General features: G+C 42.4%; 1 protein-coding gene across 3 annotated transcripts in view; it reads right to left on the bottom strand.

Moving 5' to 3' along the window:
* Window positions 1–360: 360 nt before the first annotated feature.
* Window positions 361–19,567, bottom strand: part of SLC8A1 (solute carrier family 8 (sodium/calcium exchanger), member 1) — a 293,942-nt gene continuing 274,735 nt past the window's right edge. For all 3 annotated transcript variants that reach the window (XM_012727671.1, XM_012727672.1, XM_012727673.1), the window contains one exon: window positions 361–1,522. In XM_012727671.1, the coding sequence (XP_012583125.1) occupies window positions 1,146–1,522 (377 nt within the window). In that variant the 3' untranslated portion in view covers window positions 361–1,145. The remainder of the gene's footprint in view (window positions 1,523–19,567) is intronic.

The raw sequence follows: 19,567 nt of genomic DNA, 5'->3' as shown, positions 1-19,567 counted from the left end.
GCTGAATGGGAGAACAGTATAGACGCTACTCTACTATGTACAGATACACTGGGCTTTGTTTTTCATCCATGCATGGTGTAACAGGTATCACAACAACATTCCCAAACAGGCACATGAAAAAGGAGCAGATGTTCAGTCATGACTGGAACGGGACTGTGCAAGCCATGGATGCTTCTGTAAATAAAATGGACGAACAATCCCAGGCAACAGCCACAAGGGACTGGGACACAGGTTGATGCAAATGGAAAAGGTGAGGTGCCTTTTGAACGGGGTTGTTCTTCCTGTTTGCATGAGGGTTGGTGGGCAGGAGGAGCGGGGGGGGGGGGGGGGGGGTGGGGGGGGGGGACCCGTTGACTCAGCTAGGCTGGAACACCAGCGTATGGGGCTTGCTCATCAGTCTAGAAATTAAGATATGAAAGGGTTTTGCATGTTCCTGGGCATCTAGGCACATTACTCTTGTATCTGAGCAGAGTGCCAGGCGGCACATCTTAACCATCAGACCCTGTCTGGAACCATCGCTTTTCCTGGCCTTGTTCAAGCTCCCGAGCTGCTTTTAGAGAACATTTTCTCCTGTACTCACGTTCCATGAAATTTAGTAATGTAGTAAAAGCATACCTTTTCTTCTTCCATGCCTGTATAGTTTTTTAATCCAAAATCATGTTTAAAGTGTTTTGGAAAAAGGAGCGTCATTGCAATGGATTGCAATTCTTTTTCTTTTTAACCCAAAAGTTCATTTGCATTTGGAATGGTCATTACCTCCCACAAGAAGAGCAAAAGCCCAGATCCAACAAAACAGAACACAATAAAACAAAAGTCTAACATCAACTACCTCCCCAACCCCCACCAAAAGTGAAGCAAAAACAGAAAACAAAGACTTAAGGGTTTGTGAATCTGGAGAGAACACAGCCCTTCCAGGCTGAGCTGCAAAATGGCCCTGCCTCCATGCCTCGGTCAGTGTCACGATGCCCCGGGGGATGGGAGGTGATGGGTCTCACTCCGCCCTAGTACAGAGAATGCTTCTGAAGCTGGGTTCCATCAGCAGGTAAGTGAACATGACAAATGTCAGTTTCCTCTGTTCGTTATACATAATTTTTATGTATATATGTATATATATATATATAAATTTACTATATCTGATTGTTCCTTTAGAAGCCTTTTATGTGGCAGTAGGCCTCCAGAGAGGAGAAGAAAATGTACAATAGCCACAGGAGCACAAAGAGGCAGGATGTGAGGAGCTTGGCAGTCCGGGGCCCACCCAGCTCACCTCCGATTTCTGGCCTCCGCCGATACAGCAGCACCCCCACATTGATGAAAGCAAAAATGGTGAAGAGCGTGACCGAGAAAGCTAGCGTGCCTGGGGAGACTTTGAACTGTTCCCCGTTGGCTGCGTGGTAGATGGCAGCGATGGACCAGGCCACGCCAATCCCCAGGAAGACGTTCACCGCGTTGCTGCCAGTGACGTTGCCTATGGACGCGTCTGCGTACTGGTCCTGGGTGGCCGCCACCTTGCTCGCAAATGTATCTGCAGAGGAAGAAGACAAAGGCGCTGACAGTCAGTTCATCTGGTGGAGGTGCTTTGTTCTCTAGACAAAACCCAGTGGCCAGCAGAAGGCATGGCTGTGCAGGTGAGCCCCCGCGGACGGAATGAGGGGTTCTGCGGTAGGCAGTTACTGATTGCCAGGTGACCTTGGGCAAGCGCCTTCCCCAGAGTCACCCCAGTTGCTTGTACTATTGAGCATGGGCAAGGTTTCCAGGAGTGGTTGGCACCCACCACAATAGAATCACTGGAGCCCCCTTCTCAAGGCTGGGTACAGGCCCCTCCAGCTATGTGGGATCATAATCCTGGAGCCCAGGGCTGGAAGATGCTCTGTCATCAACTCCAGTTTGTATTTGAGAGAGCTAAGAGGCCAAGAGATACTTTGTAAGATTCAGTCATAAGTTGAACTATAATAACATCTGACAGTTGCCTACAGCCTTATGAATAGGAAACAGTCGCCTACTTCCTGGCCTGTGACTATTCTCTTAGATGAGGGGACTTTAGAGGAGGACGTGCAGCTTAGTGACAAGCTGTGGGTGTAACACAGCAAGGAGGCGGCTGTGTCAGGGTCTGAGCTCAGGGCTCCTGCCTTCAAGGTGACGGCTGCTTATTGTGCCTTCTTACCTCACACCGTGCATTGGGTACCAAGCCCATACTCCAAGTTCTTTGTTCACCATAACCCTGAATGCATCTTCATTGGAACATGAAGTTATAAATCACGCAGGGAGTAGGAGAGGAGTGATTTATAACTCCTTGACAAGTAAAGTGCAGGGTGAGTTAAAATACCTTGAGCCAGACTGCATGCCCGTAGGCAGGTTATGCCTCTGAGGGCTACACTCCTGATCTGAGGTGGGCACAGTGGCACCCGCCTGACAGCCGAGTTGAAGTGTCATATATGATATATTTATGATGCTGCTCAGTACAAAGTAAGAGTAGACCTTTGTTATCTTGAAATGAGGTAGGATCTGCAATAGCTCCCTTTATTACACATCTAACAGAGCTTGCAAGTAGCTTACTTGCTTTTCTACAGGGTTTCCTACTTACTGATACCAAGTTCTTTCAGCTGTCTTTGCAAAACTCCATGTACAGGGCGTTTGTAGTATCTGTTAATAACTGTCAAAGGGAAGACACATCTAAAGCCAGTAATAGCAGCTGTGCATTACTAAGGGGATTCTGTCATGGGCTGTGGTCCGAGGGTATCTAGTTGAGAGCTGGGCTAGCTTCTCCTTCCTGCTGCTGTTCTGTTGCTAGCACCTCTTTGGGTTAATACTCCACTGGGGAACAGACAACACAAGTAAGTTTATACCAGCCCAGCAGGTTCACTGCTGGTGAGCAGATGATTTAGGCTGCTGCATTCGAAACTTCAGTCTTTCTGAAAGGGTGCTGGTCAAGCCTGCAGGCTTGTCTCATTGATTCTGGCCTCTCTGATGGATAGCTGAGTTTATTGCTAAGAATGAAAGCAACTGAGGCCAACTCGGCTTGCTTCATGCTACCCATATTACATCTTTATCTTCATTCAACTCTCTTAGCCCTAGGGAGATGTTATTCCTTCCCTACAGTTTAGGGTGCTGGTCAGAACAGGTTTTTTAATCAAATCTGTTTGCTTTTAGAACTATGCTGCCCCACCCAGTGTCCTTTCCTTTCAGTGCATTTCATGCAACCTTTGAAACTGGTTCTCACCAGCCACTCTGTATCAGTGGGGGCAAAGTTTGGAGGGGTAGGTTGCGCTTTCCCCTGTGCTCCTAGAGGGTGCATCCAGGAACATACATGGTCTCCTGATCAGTACTATTGCAGAGGCCAGGCACGACAGCTCTTAATGGTTGCTTGTACTTTATTATTATTAGGAAAAGTGCAGCCTCAAAAAAACAAGCAAAATAACTGCTTTGCTCTGCTTTCTCAGGGACAGACAGTGTCCCAGGAAGCAGCCAGCTGCCACCAACGCATACCTGCACTGCAGTTCTGGACTGGAGTAGTGTGGCGCTAGCTGGTGGGGAGCAGATGGCTGTTAGTTGGGGGGCATTCCCTTCCTATGCTGCAACTCCAGGCGCCCTGCTGCTGTTTCTCACCTGTTTAGCATGTGGCACGATGAATTTCTGGGAACCCTGTCTCTCTGCACAAAACCTGTTCTCCTGCATGATACCTCTACCACTGTTTCAGCAGGGGATGAAACATCAAATCAGATTATCTGGAGCCACGGATCACCCAAGTTAGTCCTTTTGCCTGAAATACAGGGAATTTCTGGGTCTGTTGCAATTTCCTCAAGCCATTTTTCAGCCACCTATTATTGTGATGATCACATGAGGATTTTTTAGTTTCCTCTTCAAATGCCTTCCTCTGGGTTCCTTAAAAATTATTAATCAAAGCGACTAGCTTGTCATATAAAAAAGTGAAACATTTCATTTATGAAATGCTCTGAATCTGGGTTTATTTACCTGGCTTATCCATCGGGGGTTTTGTCCATTTTTAATTTTAAAACTACATCAGAAAAGTTGTAGAAACACAGGCAAGTCCAAACCCTTAACCTTAGCTCCAATGGAGACAGCACTTCCAAAGTGGGATCTCCCCAAATTATCTTCTCTCACTGCTTTGCACCTAATCGCATATAACACTCCACACCATATGTTAGGCCTTGCAAATCCCTGCCCTGCATGCTGTCCATAACCACTTTATGGTTGACAAAGCAGAAACCATTCAGATACTATTCTCCAACGTGAAATCAGAGAAAGCGCTAGTTCTGTGGATGCAGAGAGATTGCAAGCATCTTCAGAGCTTGTCCCATAAATACAAGTATATGAACCAGATTTCTAGTGCAACTCACAACACAAAGTAAGACATGTTACAATCATATGGCCAATTCTCTACTAGGAATCTTTGCTTTTAACTCCCATCTCACATTCTAATTTTAGATTAGTCTTTGGCTTTTTGATCCTGCCTTCTTAGTATTTATGGCCATAAATCAGGAATATTTATTTATGCATCCAGAACTGGGGTACGGGCCAGAGGCTCGGGCAGTGAGAGGCTTCACCAGAGACAGAGTGGGGAGCAGAACAGGCAGATCGACAAAGTACACTGCTGAGGGGGGCCCAGTGGGCAGGTCTGCCACACCATGTGGTTACCTCCAGGGCAGGCGGGAATCGAACTCATACGGAAGCGGCTTTAGATTCTCAGTGCTGTGCTTTAACCCGCTGAGCCACCAGGGAGGGCCGAGACGTTATTCTTTACAGTCCTTTCTCAAGTTCACTGTGTATAACCTTGGCCAAATTATCTGGTGAATATGCAGAAATAGGTCCACTCCTGCCCCCCTCCTCCACAATATTTCAAACCTTGTTGTTACTTACAGACTAAAACCTTAAGCGTCTCTTCAGTGGAAGGATAGCTCTTACAGTCCTGCAGGTCACATGTAGGATTGTCATTCTCTAGAGCAAGGGCTTCCATCCTAGTTGGCTTACTCTTCTTGGCTCTGACTGTACTGTTCGGGGCTAGCTGCTTAATGCTCGGGAGTTGACGGATTTTAACTGGCTTTGAGCCAGCTTAGGAGGCACGTTGCTTCCTGCATGTCACCACCATGTGAGACATAGGCCAGGAATGCAGTTTCCTAATGCAGCAGTGGGCGAAGCTTCATCAAGGAGAGACTCTTGAATCTTCTAACTACCTGATGTTTTTTTGGGTAAGGCTCCATTATTTTAGGTTCTGGTTTCCTCATCTAAAATAAAATGTGAGGGTCCTACCTGGTGGTGCAATGGACTAAAACACAGCACTGTGAAGCTAACCACAGCCAATGCAGCACTCATTCCATCCCCAGCCAGCGAGATGACCCACATGGTGCCGCAGACCTCTCTCACCTGCCTGCTATTCCCCTCAGCAGTGTATTTCAGTCATTCTGCCTATTCTGCTCCCCATGCTGTCTCTGGTGAATCCTCTCTCCTTCTGTACCTCTGGTCTGCAATCCAATTCTTATATGCATAAATAAGTCTTTAAAATAAAGTATGGTAAGTCCTCACTTAGCATCATTGCTAGGTTCTTGGCAACTGCACCTCAAGTGATATGATGTGTAGCAAAAGTGATCTTCAAAAACATTCCATTCAACATTGGCTAGTATTGCTTTCTGTTTTTCTGACCAATGTATAAAGAAGTATCTTTGAACTACATAACATCGCTTGGAAATCTAAACCACTGTATTTACACTAGACTGTCAAGGTTCTCCCTCACTGTACTGCTTGGGTGGGGGACATACTGCATCAAGTTACTAAATTCACCAGTGATGTGACTTTGCTTTTTTGTAGAAGTCTGTCCATGATCACCCTCCTTCATTAGACTTAACTACGATAACCAATAAGGACCTACTTGGAATATTCCAAGACCATAGGAAGGAAAGACCTCTAGACCTGAAGATTCTGCCACTGATAGAATGCAAACCACAGGAGAGACATCACCTTTTAAACCAAACAGCGGCAAAATAAGTGACGTGCAATCACTGTGGCCAGCCGTCCATTTCTATGGATGAAGCCATGGTACAAATGATGGCAGCAGTGCCTGAATTTCAGACACTGTTACGTCAAGCAAGTGTACCCACCTCTGCACTGGACACAGGGAGAGCCCTGTAAACACAACTCAACTCATTTAATCGGACTCTACAGAAAGCAGGAAGAGGCATTTTAACAAGTGCCTTATTGAACCAAGGTTTAATAACTAGCTCTAAGTCATGGTACTGGGGTTATTGCTCCAAGTGCGCACAGTTGGGGGTGGGGGAGTTGCCAGCTAAGTGGAGAGAAGGGGTAGTTGACTTCTCTTGGAAGCACTGATGCCCTCTGACAGAGGTCATCTCACTGTCAAGCTCTGTTGTAGTTTTTTGTTTGTTTTAATCCTGGTTCCTAGCGTGGCTACACTGAACAACCAAGGGAGGAGGGAAGTTTGTAACTTAGTTGAATTCTGGCTCCTTCACCTGCCAGGTAAGACATTTACTTTTCTTTATAGGGTTCTATAAAGTAAAAGAAATGAGTTCACATGAACCATACTCAGAAAAGGGCCTGGCACATAAAAATGTTTGATATTATTAGCTATTTTTATAACACATTGGAGTACAATTCCAAGAGAAATCATAAGTGGTAAGGAGTTGACTTGATTCTTAATGTTAGTAAAACGTTAAAGGGTGTTACAACCCGCCCTGACTTATGATCCCATACTTTCAAAAAAGTGATAGAACATAAAATTATTCTTAAAAATCTCGGTTTCCATGACCTAAAGTGAAGGGGGTAGATTGGGGAGAGATGGAGAATTATTGTTTAATGGTTACAGAACTTCAGTTGTAATTTGGTAAGCGGGCTGGAGATTGTTTGCAAAAATGTAAGCATAACACAGCTGAAAAAATGGTGTACTAGAAATGGTTAGGATGACAAGTTTTTAAATTGTTTCGCCTAAAATATTAGAGTCTACCTTGTGTTTTCATAAGGGTTATAACTGGTGCACAGTATTTGATTTGTGATATTCTTAAATGGGTTTTAATAAAAAGTTTGTATAAATAAAAAAATCCTGAAAATTCCATAAAACTTAAGTCATGAAAATACATTAGAATTTTCTTCTATAAAGCCCTAATCTTACACAAGCAAAGATACCTGCCTTTTAGCTATAAGTAATACACACACAATACAAATATACTGTACGTATGTGATCGTGTATGTGTATATATATTCCCTTCTATTTTTTTACTTTTATGTATATATTTTTTGTCTTACTCAATTGGAACTACTTACTACTTGTGCTAATTCTACTGTAACTCAAGCCAAGAAATGTCAAAACTAAAAACAAAATGTTTCATTTCCTAAGTAAATATGAAAAGCACACTCCCTCATGCACATACAAACTCCACTGGTTCATATAAAAAAAAAATACTTATTTGGTTTCCAAGTGACATTCAAGAGTTCAGATGATAACTGAGGTTTGATTAATGACCAGTTAGCAGAAGAGTTGTAAAAACTGAAAAAGCGAAAAGCACTTAAATACCTGCCCATAAAAGTCCCTGAAGAGAGTGAGAAAGAAACGGAGACAGTGTCATGGTGTAGATTTATAAGAGAACAGGTTAAGCAAAGTGCTCCAGAAGACGCATGTTGGCAGCTCAGAATATCTGCTTCTACTTATTTATGCCAGTCCACAAATCAGAATCATACAGGTAACCTTTCAAGGATAGAAACTTGGTAGCCTCACCCTGAGTTTCTGCTTCTTGGTCTGGAATATGTTCTAAGTGATGGAGGTTAAGAATAGAAAAATTAGGCCCTCCCTGGTGGTGCAGCAGGTTAAAGCACAGCACTGAGAAGCTAAAGCCACTGCCGCATGAGTTCGATTCCCACCTGCCCTGGAGGTGACCACATGGCGTGGCAGACCTTTCCTGACCCGCCCGCTGCTCCCCTCAGCAGTGTACTTCGTCCATCTGCCTGTTCTGTTCCCCACTCTGTCTCTGGTGAAGCCTCTTGCCACCCCTGAGCCTCTGGCCTGTACCCCAGTTCTGTATGCACAAATAAATCTTTAAAAAAAAAGAATTAGAAAAATTGGAAAGGAGGTACCACGAGACCAGAAACCTGGCTCACACAATGCCTGGAGCTGGGGGAAGAACGGATTCACGTGACAATTTACCTAGCATAGGAACTAAAAGTCTTAGGGGCCAGTAGCTAGACCACAAGAACCAAGTAGGTGCCAGACTGCTATAGAGTGTGTCGGCCATGTACCATCTTCAGTCCCTTTGACATTATACAGGTACCCAAATCAACAACCATCAACCCTAAGGCTGCCCTTCCAACGGGCAGCTGTTACTGCCTGCTCCATCTATATGATGGAGGAAGGGATGGAAAAGAGGCACTGCAAGACTGACTCAAGCAGGGACTTGGGGGTAGAGGGCATTAGCATAGCCACTGACCCAGCTATAGGAACCAAGATCCTCAGCCCCCAAGGCCTAGATTACAAAGCACAAGATCCAAGCAGGTAGCAGCCTGTTGATGTCTATCACAGATCCAAAAAGGGAAAGGTAAAGATATGGAGCCCACTGTGGGGTCTCCTGTCCCTTTCAGATTCTATTCAAAATCAGCAAACCCAGGCTCACAAGGAGTGAGCCCCTCCCAAAGAGAGGACGTCTATATAAGTCCAGAGTCTGCACTGGCCGGGGCAGCAGTCCTCTGTTCACCTGTGCCTATGCAGATGCTTCCTGCCCACTCAGACCCACTGCAGGTCAGCAGCCTCCGACCTGCCTGTGACCTGTACCTGCCAGGACTCCTTACTGACCTCCCTCAGGACAGGCTGCTCTTCTTGAGGCCACCTGCCTGTGACCATGCAGGCCTCTCAGCAAGCCTGTCCCTTTTGGGGCAGCTCTTCCTGCCAGCTTGTGCCTACACAAGTGTCCTCTGTCCGTTTCCTTAATATACCTGCTCTTTAAATATAACTAATTGTTTCTGTCTTGTGAAGAAACTCATTTGGGGTACTAGCTGCATGCTGCTAAAAGGAGAGCTTTCCCAGAGTGAACCCAATGACCCTGCACTCCAAACCCACAAACTCCAAAAATGACATCATTCCTTTTTTGATCTCTGCATGATAAACCTGCCCTTTTGGATAACATGTTTTGTGGAGAAACTCTCCTGAGAAACTTGCTATGTACCTCTGAGTGGGGAGCTCTGGTGAAACCTTTCCCAAAGTTAACAAGGACCTCACTATCCGAACCCAGCATCTCTCAAAATGACTTTATAAGCACCCATGTTTTAAAGATCCCCTAGTCAAATAGATCCATTAGCCAGACTGAGATCCATTTGTGGGAGGACATGGGCAACTCCTTCAGATTATCAAGGTAAAATCAAGGTAGAATAACTCCAACCAGCGGATCAACAAAAAGCAAACTTCTATCAAATAGCAAATTAGTTACTCTTTATCTTGACAGGTTAGCTCTGAGACATAGTATTACCATACTATGTCAGACACCATAGCATCTGAAGTTTTATTATATCTTAAATTCAGGGAAAGATGAATTCTAATTAAAAGAAAAATAGGGGGTTACTTTCAAGGATCATCAGGCGGAGAAGAGAATGAGCACAAACCAATAGTGCTATCTGATTGACTTTCCAAACTAACTTGATAGATGTTTTCAAAAGAAAACACTACTCCACTCCTAAACACACCCCGAATGCATTATTTCCTGGATGTTCAGAAACTCCCAAGGGAGAAACTCAAAGTTCCCCATCCCTGCTCAAGCATCCCACTTCAGAGGATTTGCTGTAATTTTCTAAGATCAGATTCTAACTCTCTGATGTCACTAAAAACATTTCAAACTTTCCAGGAACTCTGGCAGTTTGTCTGGGGCGGAAGTTATTCCATTCAGTGACCTGGTGATTCCCACCCCCAGCCTGGCAAAGCAGTGTGTCCCAGCCTTGTTGTCATTTGAGCTGTGAGTTAATATGGTTCTGGAGCAGACAGGATTGTGTATGCTACGGCAGGGTAGTTACTTCTGAAGGAGGATAAGGATAGGAAAACTGGAAAGGAGGCACCATAAGACCAGAAACCTGGCTCACACAATGCCCAGAGCTGGGTGGAAGAGGATGAACAGCTGTTAAACCCAGCGGCAGGAACTAAGTAAGGCATAATGCCTAGAGCACACAGCACAAGCCCCAAGCAGGTATCAGTCTGCCAGGGGGTGAGGGGGTGTCAGGGAAAGATAGGGAGAATGAAGGCCACTGTAGAATTTCTGGCCCCTTTCCAATTCTATATAGTTATTCAAAAATCAAAAAAAAAAAAAAAAAAAAAAGCACACAGACCACTCCAGGCAGTAATGAGCCTGAAAAGTAGTAGTTGCACAACAAACATTACCTATTTCAGAAATCTTTGTTCAGGTGGTAACAAAGGAAATGTTGATACTAAAATTATGGTTTTGTTTTATTATGGTTTCCTTCACCCAGGTATATCAGGTTAATATAGCTTATGTAGGATAACAGGGAAATACGCCTGTCCTTGGGAAATGCTAATCAAAACCACAATGAGATACCTCATACCAATGGGAATGGCCCATATTTAAAAAACGGGCAACAAATGTTGGCAAGGATGTAGCAAGAGGAACCCTTTAACACCGCTGGTGGGGTAACTGGTCCAACCACTATGGAAAGCTGTGTAGAGGTTCCTCAAAACACTAGAAATAGATCTACCATATGACCTAGCTATTCCACTTTTATGATCCACCCAAGGAACACAAAAACATTAATTTGAAAGGAAACCTGCACTCGGATACTTGTTGCAGCACTATTTACAATAGCTAAGATAGAGGAATGACCAAAATACCCCAAAACATGAATGCATCAAGAAGTGCAGCATATATACACAACGGAATACTTGCTAAGGAGTATGCACAATGAAATACTGTCAGCGATTATGATACACACAAGCCATTCAAAACAACCTGGATGGAGCTAGTAGGGGTTATGCTCAGTGAAATAAGTCAGAAGGAAAAAGAAAAATATTGTGTGGTTTCATTCATAGGAGGGATATAAGAAACAGAACAAAGGGTCAAAAATAAAAGACAAAAAAACTTGCAAACTACAGATGTGTATAGAGGCAGGGGAGGGGGAGAGAGATGCGTCAAAAAAGGGGAGGCCAGAGTACAGGGACGATGGTGCAGCTTTTGGGTGATGTGGGGTGGGAAGTCTACAGGGACTAAACCGGAATGGAGAAATCAACTATTGTATACAAATGAACAGTGTAAGAAAATGTTTCATCCAAAGAAACCATGCCTGCTCCTGATGTCCAGGTGATGGTGGTGACTAGACAGACAGAGCTAACATACAAGGCCTCCTTGTTCACGCAACATAAATAAGTTCTCATATGATCCACAAAACAACTGTATGAGGTAGATACTAACATTACCCCCATTTATAGAAGAGAAAGTTAAAGTCCACATATGAAAGACCTGCTGACCAGTGAGCAGAGTGAAGCCCCAGCTGGACTGCATGTTCATCACAAGTCCAGGGCTGCTGAGTGTAGCCTCACACACAAAACTGATGTGTTTGCAAGGGCTAGAACTGGTGTACCTCAAATCCTAAAATGGACAAAGTGGCCAAAGAAAATGTCCAGAAGCTTCATGTTGAAGCTTCTAACTATACAATGTTGAAACAGCTGATTATTTGAAGGCAAAATGAGCAAAACTGTTCTTTATAGAAATACCAGCCTGACTGTTAGCACAATATTACAGTGGTATGGGTCAGAAATAGATTAAGGAGGCCCTCTCTAGTGGCGCAGCAGGTTGAAGCACAGCACTAAGAAGCCCAAGCCACTTCAGCATGAGTTCGATTCCCATCCTCCCCAGAGGTGATCCACATGGCATGGCAGACCTCTCCTGGCCCACCCGCTCAGCAGTGTACTTGGTCAGTCGGCCTATTCTGCTCCCCACTCTGCCTCTGGTGAGTCCTCTCACTGCCCTTACACCTCTGGCCTGTATCCCAGTTCTGTATGCATAAATAAATAATTAAAAAAAAAGATTAAGGACAATTTTGATGGAAGACCTTTCCTTTTTTAGAACAGTAGTAGAGCTCATTGATTGGTAAAGTTATTTTTTGGAGTCCTTAAGTATCAGGTTTTCCTGGCATTATATTTATACAGTCTTTTTAATATGTAAAAATTAAAATAACATCAATAATTTTATATTTCCAATTTTGAGCCATAATTCTATTATTTTTTATAATAACCTTATTTAATACAAAGTTCAGAAGGTTGTTGAGGTCAAACAAACATGTTGAAAATTTGAAAAGGAAAATAGGACAGATTTAAAACTGAATTATGTATATTTTCCAGGCCTGTTGTTGGTTATCATAGGGCTACAACTGGTGTGGCTCAAAAATGGAACTTTCTTCCAGATGCTCTTCCCTCCTTTCCAACTATCTCCCTGTTCTTGCTCTTAACCCCCTTGCATTTGAAGCTGTGTCCTTTCTACTATGCTTTGTTCTATACTATGCCCATCCATAGACTATTTTGAACCTTCTCAAGTCCCCTCCCTCCAGACCTACATCAGAGATGGTAAAGACACAGGTGTCCCAACTCTTGTTGAGACTAGAGATAGCTGAGGAGGATCTGATTAAAAAAAAAGAATAATGTAAACAGCAATCCTCACTCACACCTCCAGACTACAGAGAATTTCAGGTTGATGGGATGGGAGTGATTTTAAGTCTGTGACTTTAGACAGGTGTTCATTCTGCACATTCCCTTTTGGAGGGGTTACACTGTTCAATGGGAAAATGGAAGCAATGATAAAAAGGTCACTACACACAATTTCAACCCAGGGCTGACGCAGCAGATCAGAGTTGAGGACAGGTAAGATTTCTGGAAAGTTCTGATGAGTCTTCTTCTATTCCCACCCTGCCTTACCAGGGTCCTACAGATCAATCATGTAATGCATCAGGAAGGCATAGGTATCTATCAAAATTTTACAAAATCTTTGGCAGCAATTCTTCTGGGGTTCAGAAATAATATGGTAGGTGTGAAACTTTACATAGGGGGATGATCATGGTAGTATATATTTTTTAAAGATTTATTTGTGCATACAGAACTGGGGTACAGGCCAGAGGTTCAGGGGCAGTGAAAGGATTCACCAGAGACAGGGTGGGGAGCAGAACAGGCAGACTGATCCAAGTACAGTGCTGAGGGGAGCAGCAGGCAGGAGAATTCTGCTGTGCCTTATCGATCACCTCCGGGGCGAGGATCTAACTCTTGCTGAAGTGGCTTTAGCTTGTTAGTGCTGTGCTTTAACTCACTGCGCCACCAAGGAGGGCCCAGATCATGGTTGTATTTTTTAAGAAAAATAGCGATTGACTTGGCCATCATCTTTGATTAAAAAAAAACCTTGCAACTTCATATAACATAATGTTGTACAGTTGCTAAAATCACAATGTGAAGAGTACACCAAGAAAGAAAATTCTCCATGACACATTGCTAAGCAAGAAAGTAACTACACTTGCATAAGGTCATTAAAAGTGTAAGTAAATATGTGTTTGTATATGCATTTAATAGCCCAGAATTTTAAAGTTTGAAAGATGCAAGAATATAAATGGTGGGATTGCAGAATGCATGATTTCTTCTTTACTCCTTGCTTATAACTACTTTTATTTATATAGAGACTATGTCATTATTTGTGTTATTAAAAAGATCATTACTATTTACTGAAAAAAAAAAAAAGTCTCACCAAAGTGAAGAGGGTCAGGGAAGGGGGGGAGGGTTGAATTTCAGATCCTTTCAGTAGTCATGGCTGGAGATTCTTAGATGGAAGCATCAGACATAAATCTGCAGTGTAGGTACATTTCAGAGTTGAAAGATAAGGAGAAGGGAGGAGAGGAAAAGATGAAGACACTTCCCAGCCATCAGGGGTTGTCCTGGAGTCCAGAGCCAGGAAATGCCTAGAATAGGTCACAAAGTACAACAAGAATCCTAGAAAACAAACTTCACCCTCTAGCAATGTTGCCCAGGATGAGCAGTGAAGGGAAATGATGTGCTTCTTAGTTTCTTTCCAGCCACTCTGGTCAATGGCTATAGAACAAGGTCCAAATCCTTGCCCTTAATTTTATATTTTGTGTTACAGGAACATAACATTTCATTTACTAACAGTATATTTTATGGACTTCAACCTACAAAATTGTTTTGCATATTCACTTGACCTGAAAAGTACTTTTTGCAAGCTTGGTAAGAGATTTGTGCCCTTGAGATGTCTGGGAAGGGCAGTAATGCCCAAGTCTTTCATCATTTGCACTTGGATTCTGACTAGAGATATCATTTGAAATGCAAAGAGCAGAAAATAAGCTATAGTGTTCTCCAGGTTGCTAAGAATATGCAAAGTTTTGTCCTTGTCTCTCTCCAAGGCACTCAGCACAGCTCTTACTAAGTGCATAAGAAATGTCTTTGGACATCTCTCTCTTATTTTTATAACATTTAATAATTTTCATAGCACTTCCATAGATGCTACACTGTTTGTTCTTCTTGACAATTCCAATTGTGTTTGTTGGGGGGGGGTGGTGAGTAACTACCATCAACTCCATTTTTTCAGGGGGAGGAATCTGGAGCTCCTTAAGGATCAGACAGATGGGGACTTAGGGGGGTGAGATCAGCATCCCCATCCCATAGTTCCTGGGGCTGGGTGCTCATGCTGTAGGGCTCAGTTGCATTATTTCTTACCAAGCCTGTTCCTGATATTAAACAGGCTCTGAAGCTGAAGACATACCCAGATTTCAAAACTCCCAGGGCTGCTGTGGTTATCCAAGAGGAATGACACTTTTTTGTGTCAATGCAATGCTCAACTGTAACAAAATCATCTTTAATCACTAATTTCTTAGTGTGGATCATGTATTGGATATTTCTAAATCCTAACTAATACAGACTATTCCAACTGAAAGCAGACAGGGTGTTAGGGAGAAAACCCTAATACCCTGAGGTACTGTCTGGTAAGAACACATGTGGTAGGGATGACATGACAGTAACTGCTGTCAGAGAGAGAAGGAAAACACTTGATAATCCAAAGGTAGCATATTATATGAAATATTAGCCTAAGAAAAAAATTACATTTTTACTCTACAGAAAAACTAATTTAAAAAAGTTTTGCAAAATAGCAGGATACAAAAATCAACACACAAAAATATAGCCTTCCTATATGCAAATAATCACTCTGAAGAAAAAATTTAAGAACCATTCCATTTACAATTGTACCAAAAAAACAAACAAAAAACAAAAACCTGGAAATAAACCTAACAAAGAAGGTGAAAGACCTGTAAACAGAAAATTATAAAACGTTAAAATAAGACACATGAAGTGGAAAAATATCCCCTGTTCATGAATTAAAAAAATTAATATCAAAATGGCCATCCTACTGAAAGCAATTTACAGCTTTAAAAATTGCAATTTACAGATTACAACGCAATTATGACAAAGATCTCAATGGTATTCTTCAAAGAAAGAACGAACACAACTAAAATCCATAGAGAATCACAGAAAGCATTGAAAAGCCAAAGTTCTCCTGACTTAAAAGAAGGAAAATGGAGGTACCACTTCAAACCACAGACTTCAAACCACATTACAAGGCCATAAGAATCAGAACAGTATGGTACTGGAACACTCTCCAATTCAATGTAATTGAATTGAAAATCCTGAAAAAAGCCACAGACACGGACAACTAATCTATGACAAAAGAACCAAGAACATGTAAATGGACCAAGGGCAATCAGTTCAATAAATGGTACTGGGAAACTGGACTGCCATATACCTCACACTATGCACAAGAAAGAACTCAAAATAAATAGACTAATAGACTTGAACATAAGACCTGAAACCATACAATATATAGGAGAAAACTCCATGCCATATATCTCAAACAGCTAAAAACCTGTTTAGATCTGTTTTGGTCCAGTTAATGGCCTCATACCAAGGGTGAAGCCCTCTATGAAACCACTGAGCTACCTTCCTTTGTTAGACAAGTGGGTTAGTTTGTGGGTTTTATTTTGTCATTTTTCAGCTACCTGCAAGGTTACCATACCCAGAATCCTTCTGAGAAAGATGTTTTTCTGGATCCCTTTGCACATTAGTTGTTTTGCAACTGTCACTCAGGAATGAAAAGGTATAATTAGTCCTCTGCTAGGCTGATTTGTGGACCCCAGTGGGGGTTATCTCAGTTTGGAACCACTGTAAGTCTTGCTTGCTGTTTCAGTCCATGATGAGCATCACTCTCCAAAGCAAAGAAAATGAGGGAAAAGATAAACAGCTGGGATCAAACTAAAAAGCTTCTGTACAGCAAAAGAGATAAACCAAACCAAAGAGATACCCTACCAATTGGGAGAAAAATATTTATACACCGCACAACCAATAAAGGACTGATTTTAAAGGCATACAAAGAGATCACAGGACTCAACAAAAACAAAGCAAACAACCCAGGCAAAACATGGGCAGAAGCTCTTAAAAGACTTCTCCAAAGAGGAAATGCAAATGGCCAACAGGCATATGGAAAAATGTTCAGCATCACTACATCACTTATAATTAGGGAAATGCAAATCAAACCCACAATGAGATACCACTTCACACCAGTGGGAATGGCACATATTAAAAAAACTGGACAATAAGTGCTGGCGAGGATGTGGAGAAAAAGGAGCCATCTTACACTGTTGATGGGGATGCAAAGTGATCCATTATGGAAAACAGAGTAGAGGACCCTCGAACTACTAAAAATGGAGCTATCATATGACTCAGCATTTCCACTTCTAGGAGTCGAGTCTACAAAAGCATTAATCCGAAAGGAAACCTACACTCCTGTGTTTATTGTAGCACTACTTACAATAACTAAGATATGGAAACAACCTAAATGCCCTAAAACAGGTGACTAGATTAAGATGTGATATATATATACAATAGAATGCTACTCAGCAATCAGAAAAGATAAACTCATGCTATTTGCAAAAAACATGGATGGAGCTGGGATGGATTATGTTCACTGAAATGAAGCAGAAGTAAAGCTAAAAATACCTGATGGATTCACTTATAGGAGTAACATAGGGAAAGCAAATTAAGGGATCAGGAAAAGCAGACAAACTAGCTGGCTCATTACAAATTGGAGACATTCAGCTGGGGATGGAGAGGAACCAAAACATGGGAGAGAGGCGCACAAGCAACTCTGATGACTGTTCAAGGGTATCTTGGTGGTAGTAATTTTATGGGGATTACACCTGAGAGTAGAATGAACATAGTGTAAAAAGTATATAAGTAAAAAAAATATATCTATCATTTTTCACAGTTTCTAAGCTTCATGCTATACTGGGAGAACCCAAGGTGTGAGTGATTAGTAATTTGCTGAAGATTAGTTGTACCAGGAATCATACCACCCTGCTAAAATAGCTTTATACACATTCTCTCTCTCTCACTCTCACACACACTCAATATTCTGATTCCATTTTCTTTTCAACCATGTCCATCCTCCTTGACATCTGAAATGTCATATTTTGTTAGTGTCTCCTCCCACTAGAATGTGAACTTTGTGGGACTGAATGTAATATCTGTCCTGTTTATTACTCCACCTCCACTATGGAGAACAGTGCCTAGTGCATGGCATATATATATGCAAACAAAAGCACGCGCGCGCGCGCGCGCACACACACACACACACACACACACACTGAAATACTACTCAGCAATCAAAAAGATAAACTCTGGAATCTGGAGGTACTGGCTTCACTGCCACTGGATCACACTATTCCTTTTTTTTTTTTTAATAGCATTACTCTCCTTTGTAATGTCTAATGATGAGTGTAGCGGGAAGGCCACATGAATATCCAATGAATAAGAATATTTCATTACCTCAAAGTCTCAATTTGGACTTTCTGGCCTTTGTGTCACCTTTCAGAACAGTTTTTCTTTTTTTTTTTTTTTAACACTGAACATATGTAGTCACTAATTTATGCTGTAGATTCACCTCAGGTATAGAAATTGTAGAAGAGGGAACTCCCTGGTGGCACAAGGGGCTAGAGGGCAGCACTGTGAAGCTATAATCTATCCACAGCCACTGTAGCATGAATTTGAGATCCCTGGCCAGGAAGGTGACACTCATGACACAGCAGACCTCTTCTGTCTCACCCCCTGCTCCCCTCAGCAGTGTATTTCAATCGATCTGTCTGATCTGTTCCCTACTATATCTCAGGTGAAACCTCTCACCCCCCACATCTCTGGTCTGTACCCCAATTCTTGTCTGCATAAATAAATCTTTAAAAATAAATTATAGAACATAGGGTTTAACTCTCTCCCAAGCAATACAAGTTACTGATGTCAGGTGCTTCTAAATGGTTTGCTCCTTTTCTCCTTAGGTGTGAAATTGAATGCACAGAGCAAAGGGTGGGGAGACCCTGGGGCTCCCACTAATGGCCTCATACCAAGGACAAAGCCCTCTGTGAACCCACTGAACTACCTTCTTTTGTTAGACAAGTGGGTTAGTTTACAGGTTTTGTTTTGCCATTTTTCAGCCACTAGCAGGGTCACCAAAGCCAGAACCCTTCTGAGAAAGACATTTTTCAAGATCCCTTTGCACATTTGTTGTTTTGCAACTGTCACTCAGGAATGAAAAGGTATAATTAATCCTCTGCTAGGCTGATTATGAGGACCCCAGTGGGGGTTATCTTAGTTTGGAACCACTGTAAGTCTTGTTTGCTGTTCCAACCCATGATTTTTTACAGTGATAACCTAAGAATAGCATGTTATTTATGGAGGCCCATGCCCCCTGGGTTCCAGAGGGCAGAGGAGAGGGAGAAGAAAGCATGCATGACACAATTTCCTGACCAAACTAAGCTATTTTCTCCTTGTGCACAAAACAGAGGAGTTATGTGTACCGAGCTAAACAAAATATCTTAAATATGGTCGTTGTAGATTTGGTGCTTTTGGATCAAGTGCCAGGAGAGGTAGCTGAATAATGCAAGGCCTTTTACAGGGTTTACATCCTTTCCTGGAATGAAGCAGAATATAAACAAGTAATATATAGCTTATGTTTCATTCCTGGGAAAGGCAGGATATGAGCTCTGTGCGCCGAGGAGCGACGGCCTGCCAGCTGGAACTGTGCAGAAATGCCAAGCACCATGATTTCATATCTATAATATTCACTATCCGAACAGATATTAAAATTTTTTTATAGTCACATGCAAGATTTGCCTTTTAAATTGAGTTAGCATTTTATTTGCCTTCTCTTCTAAAAATACCAATGGGCTTTAAATTCATTGCAGTACTCATGGGGTGCCCATGACAGGGCAATTAAGTTTTTTCTTTTATAGTTTACATTATTTCCTTTTGAATTTAGTAACAATGCGTCATTCTTTGTACAGGGAGATCATGCATGGCTTCTTTTCACATGGCCTTGTTTCTTATCTCTTCTTCATGGTTTCCATGCATTTGTATTTATCCAGGGTCCAACCTCCACATCTATGGGGTCATTTGCTGTGGCTGTGGTTCAGAGTGAGAAACCGAGCCTAGGAGTTGACCTCCCTAAGCACTGTGTTATAAACCAACTGA

The sequence above is a fragment of the Condylura cristata genome, unplaced genomic scaffold (assembly GCF_000260355.1).
Source record: "Condylura cristata isolate star-nosed mole 26May11 unplaced genomic scaffold, ConCri1.0 scaffold00020, whole genome shotgun sequence".
Classification (NCBI taxonomy): Eukaryota; Metazoa; Chordata; class Mammalia; order Eulipotyphla; family Talpidae; genus Condylura; species Condylura cristata.
This window is presented reverse-complemented; position numbering and strand designations above follow the sequence as displayed.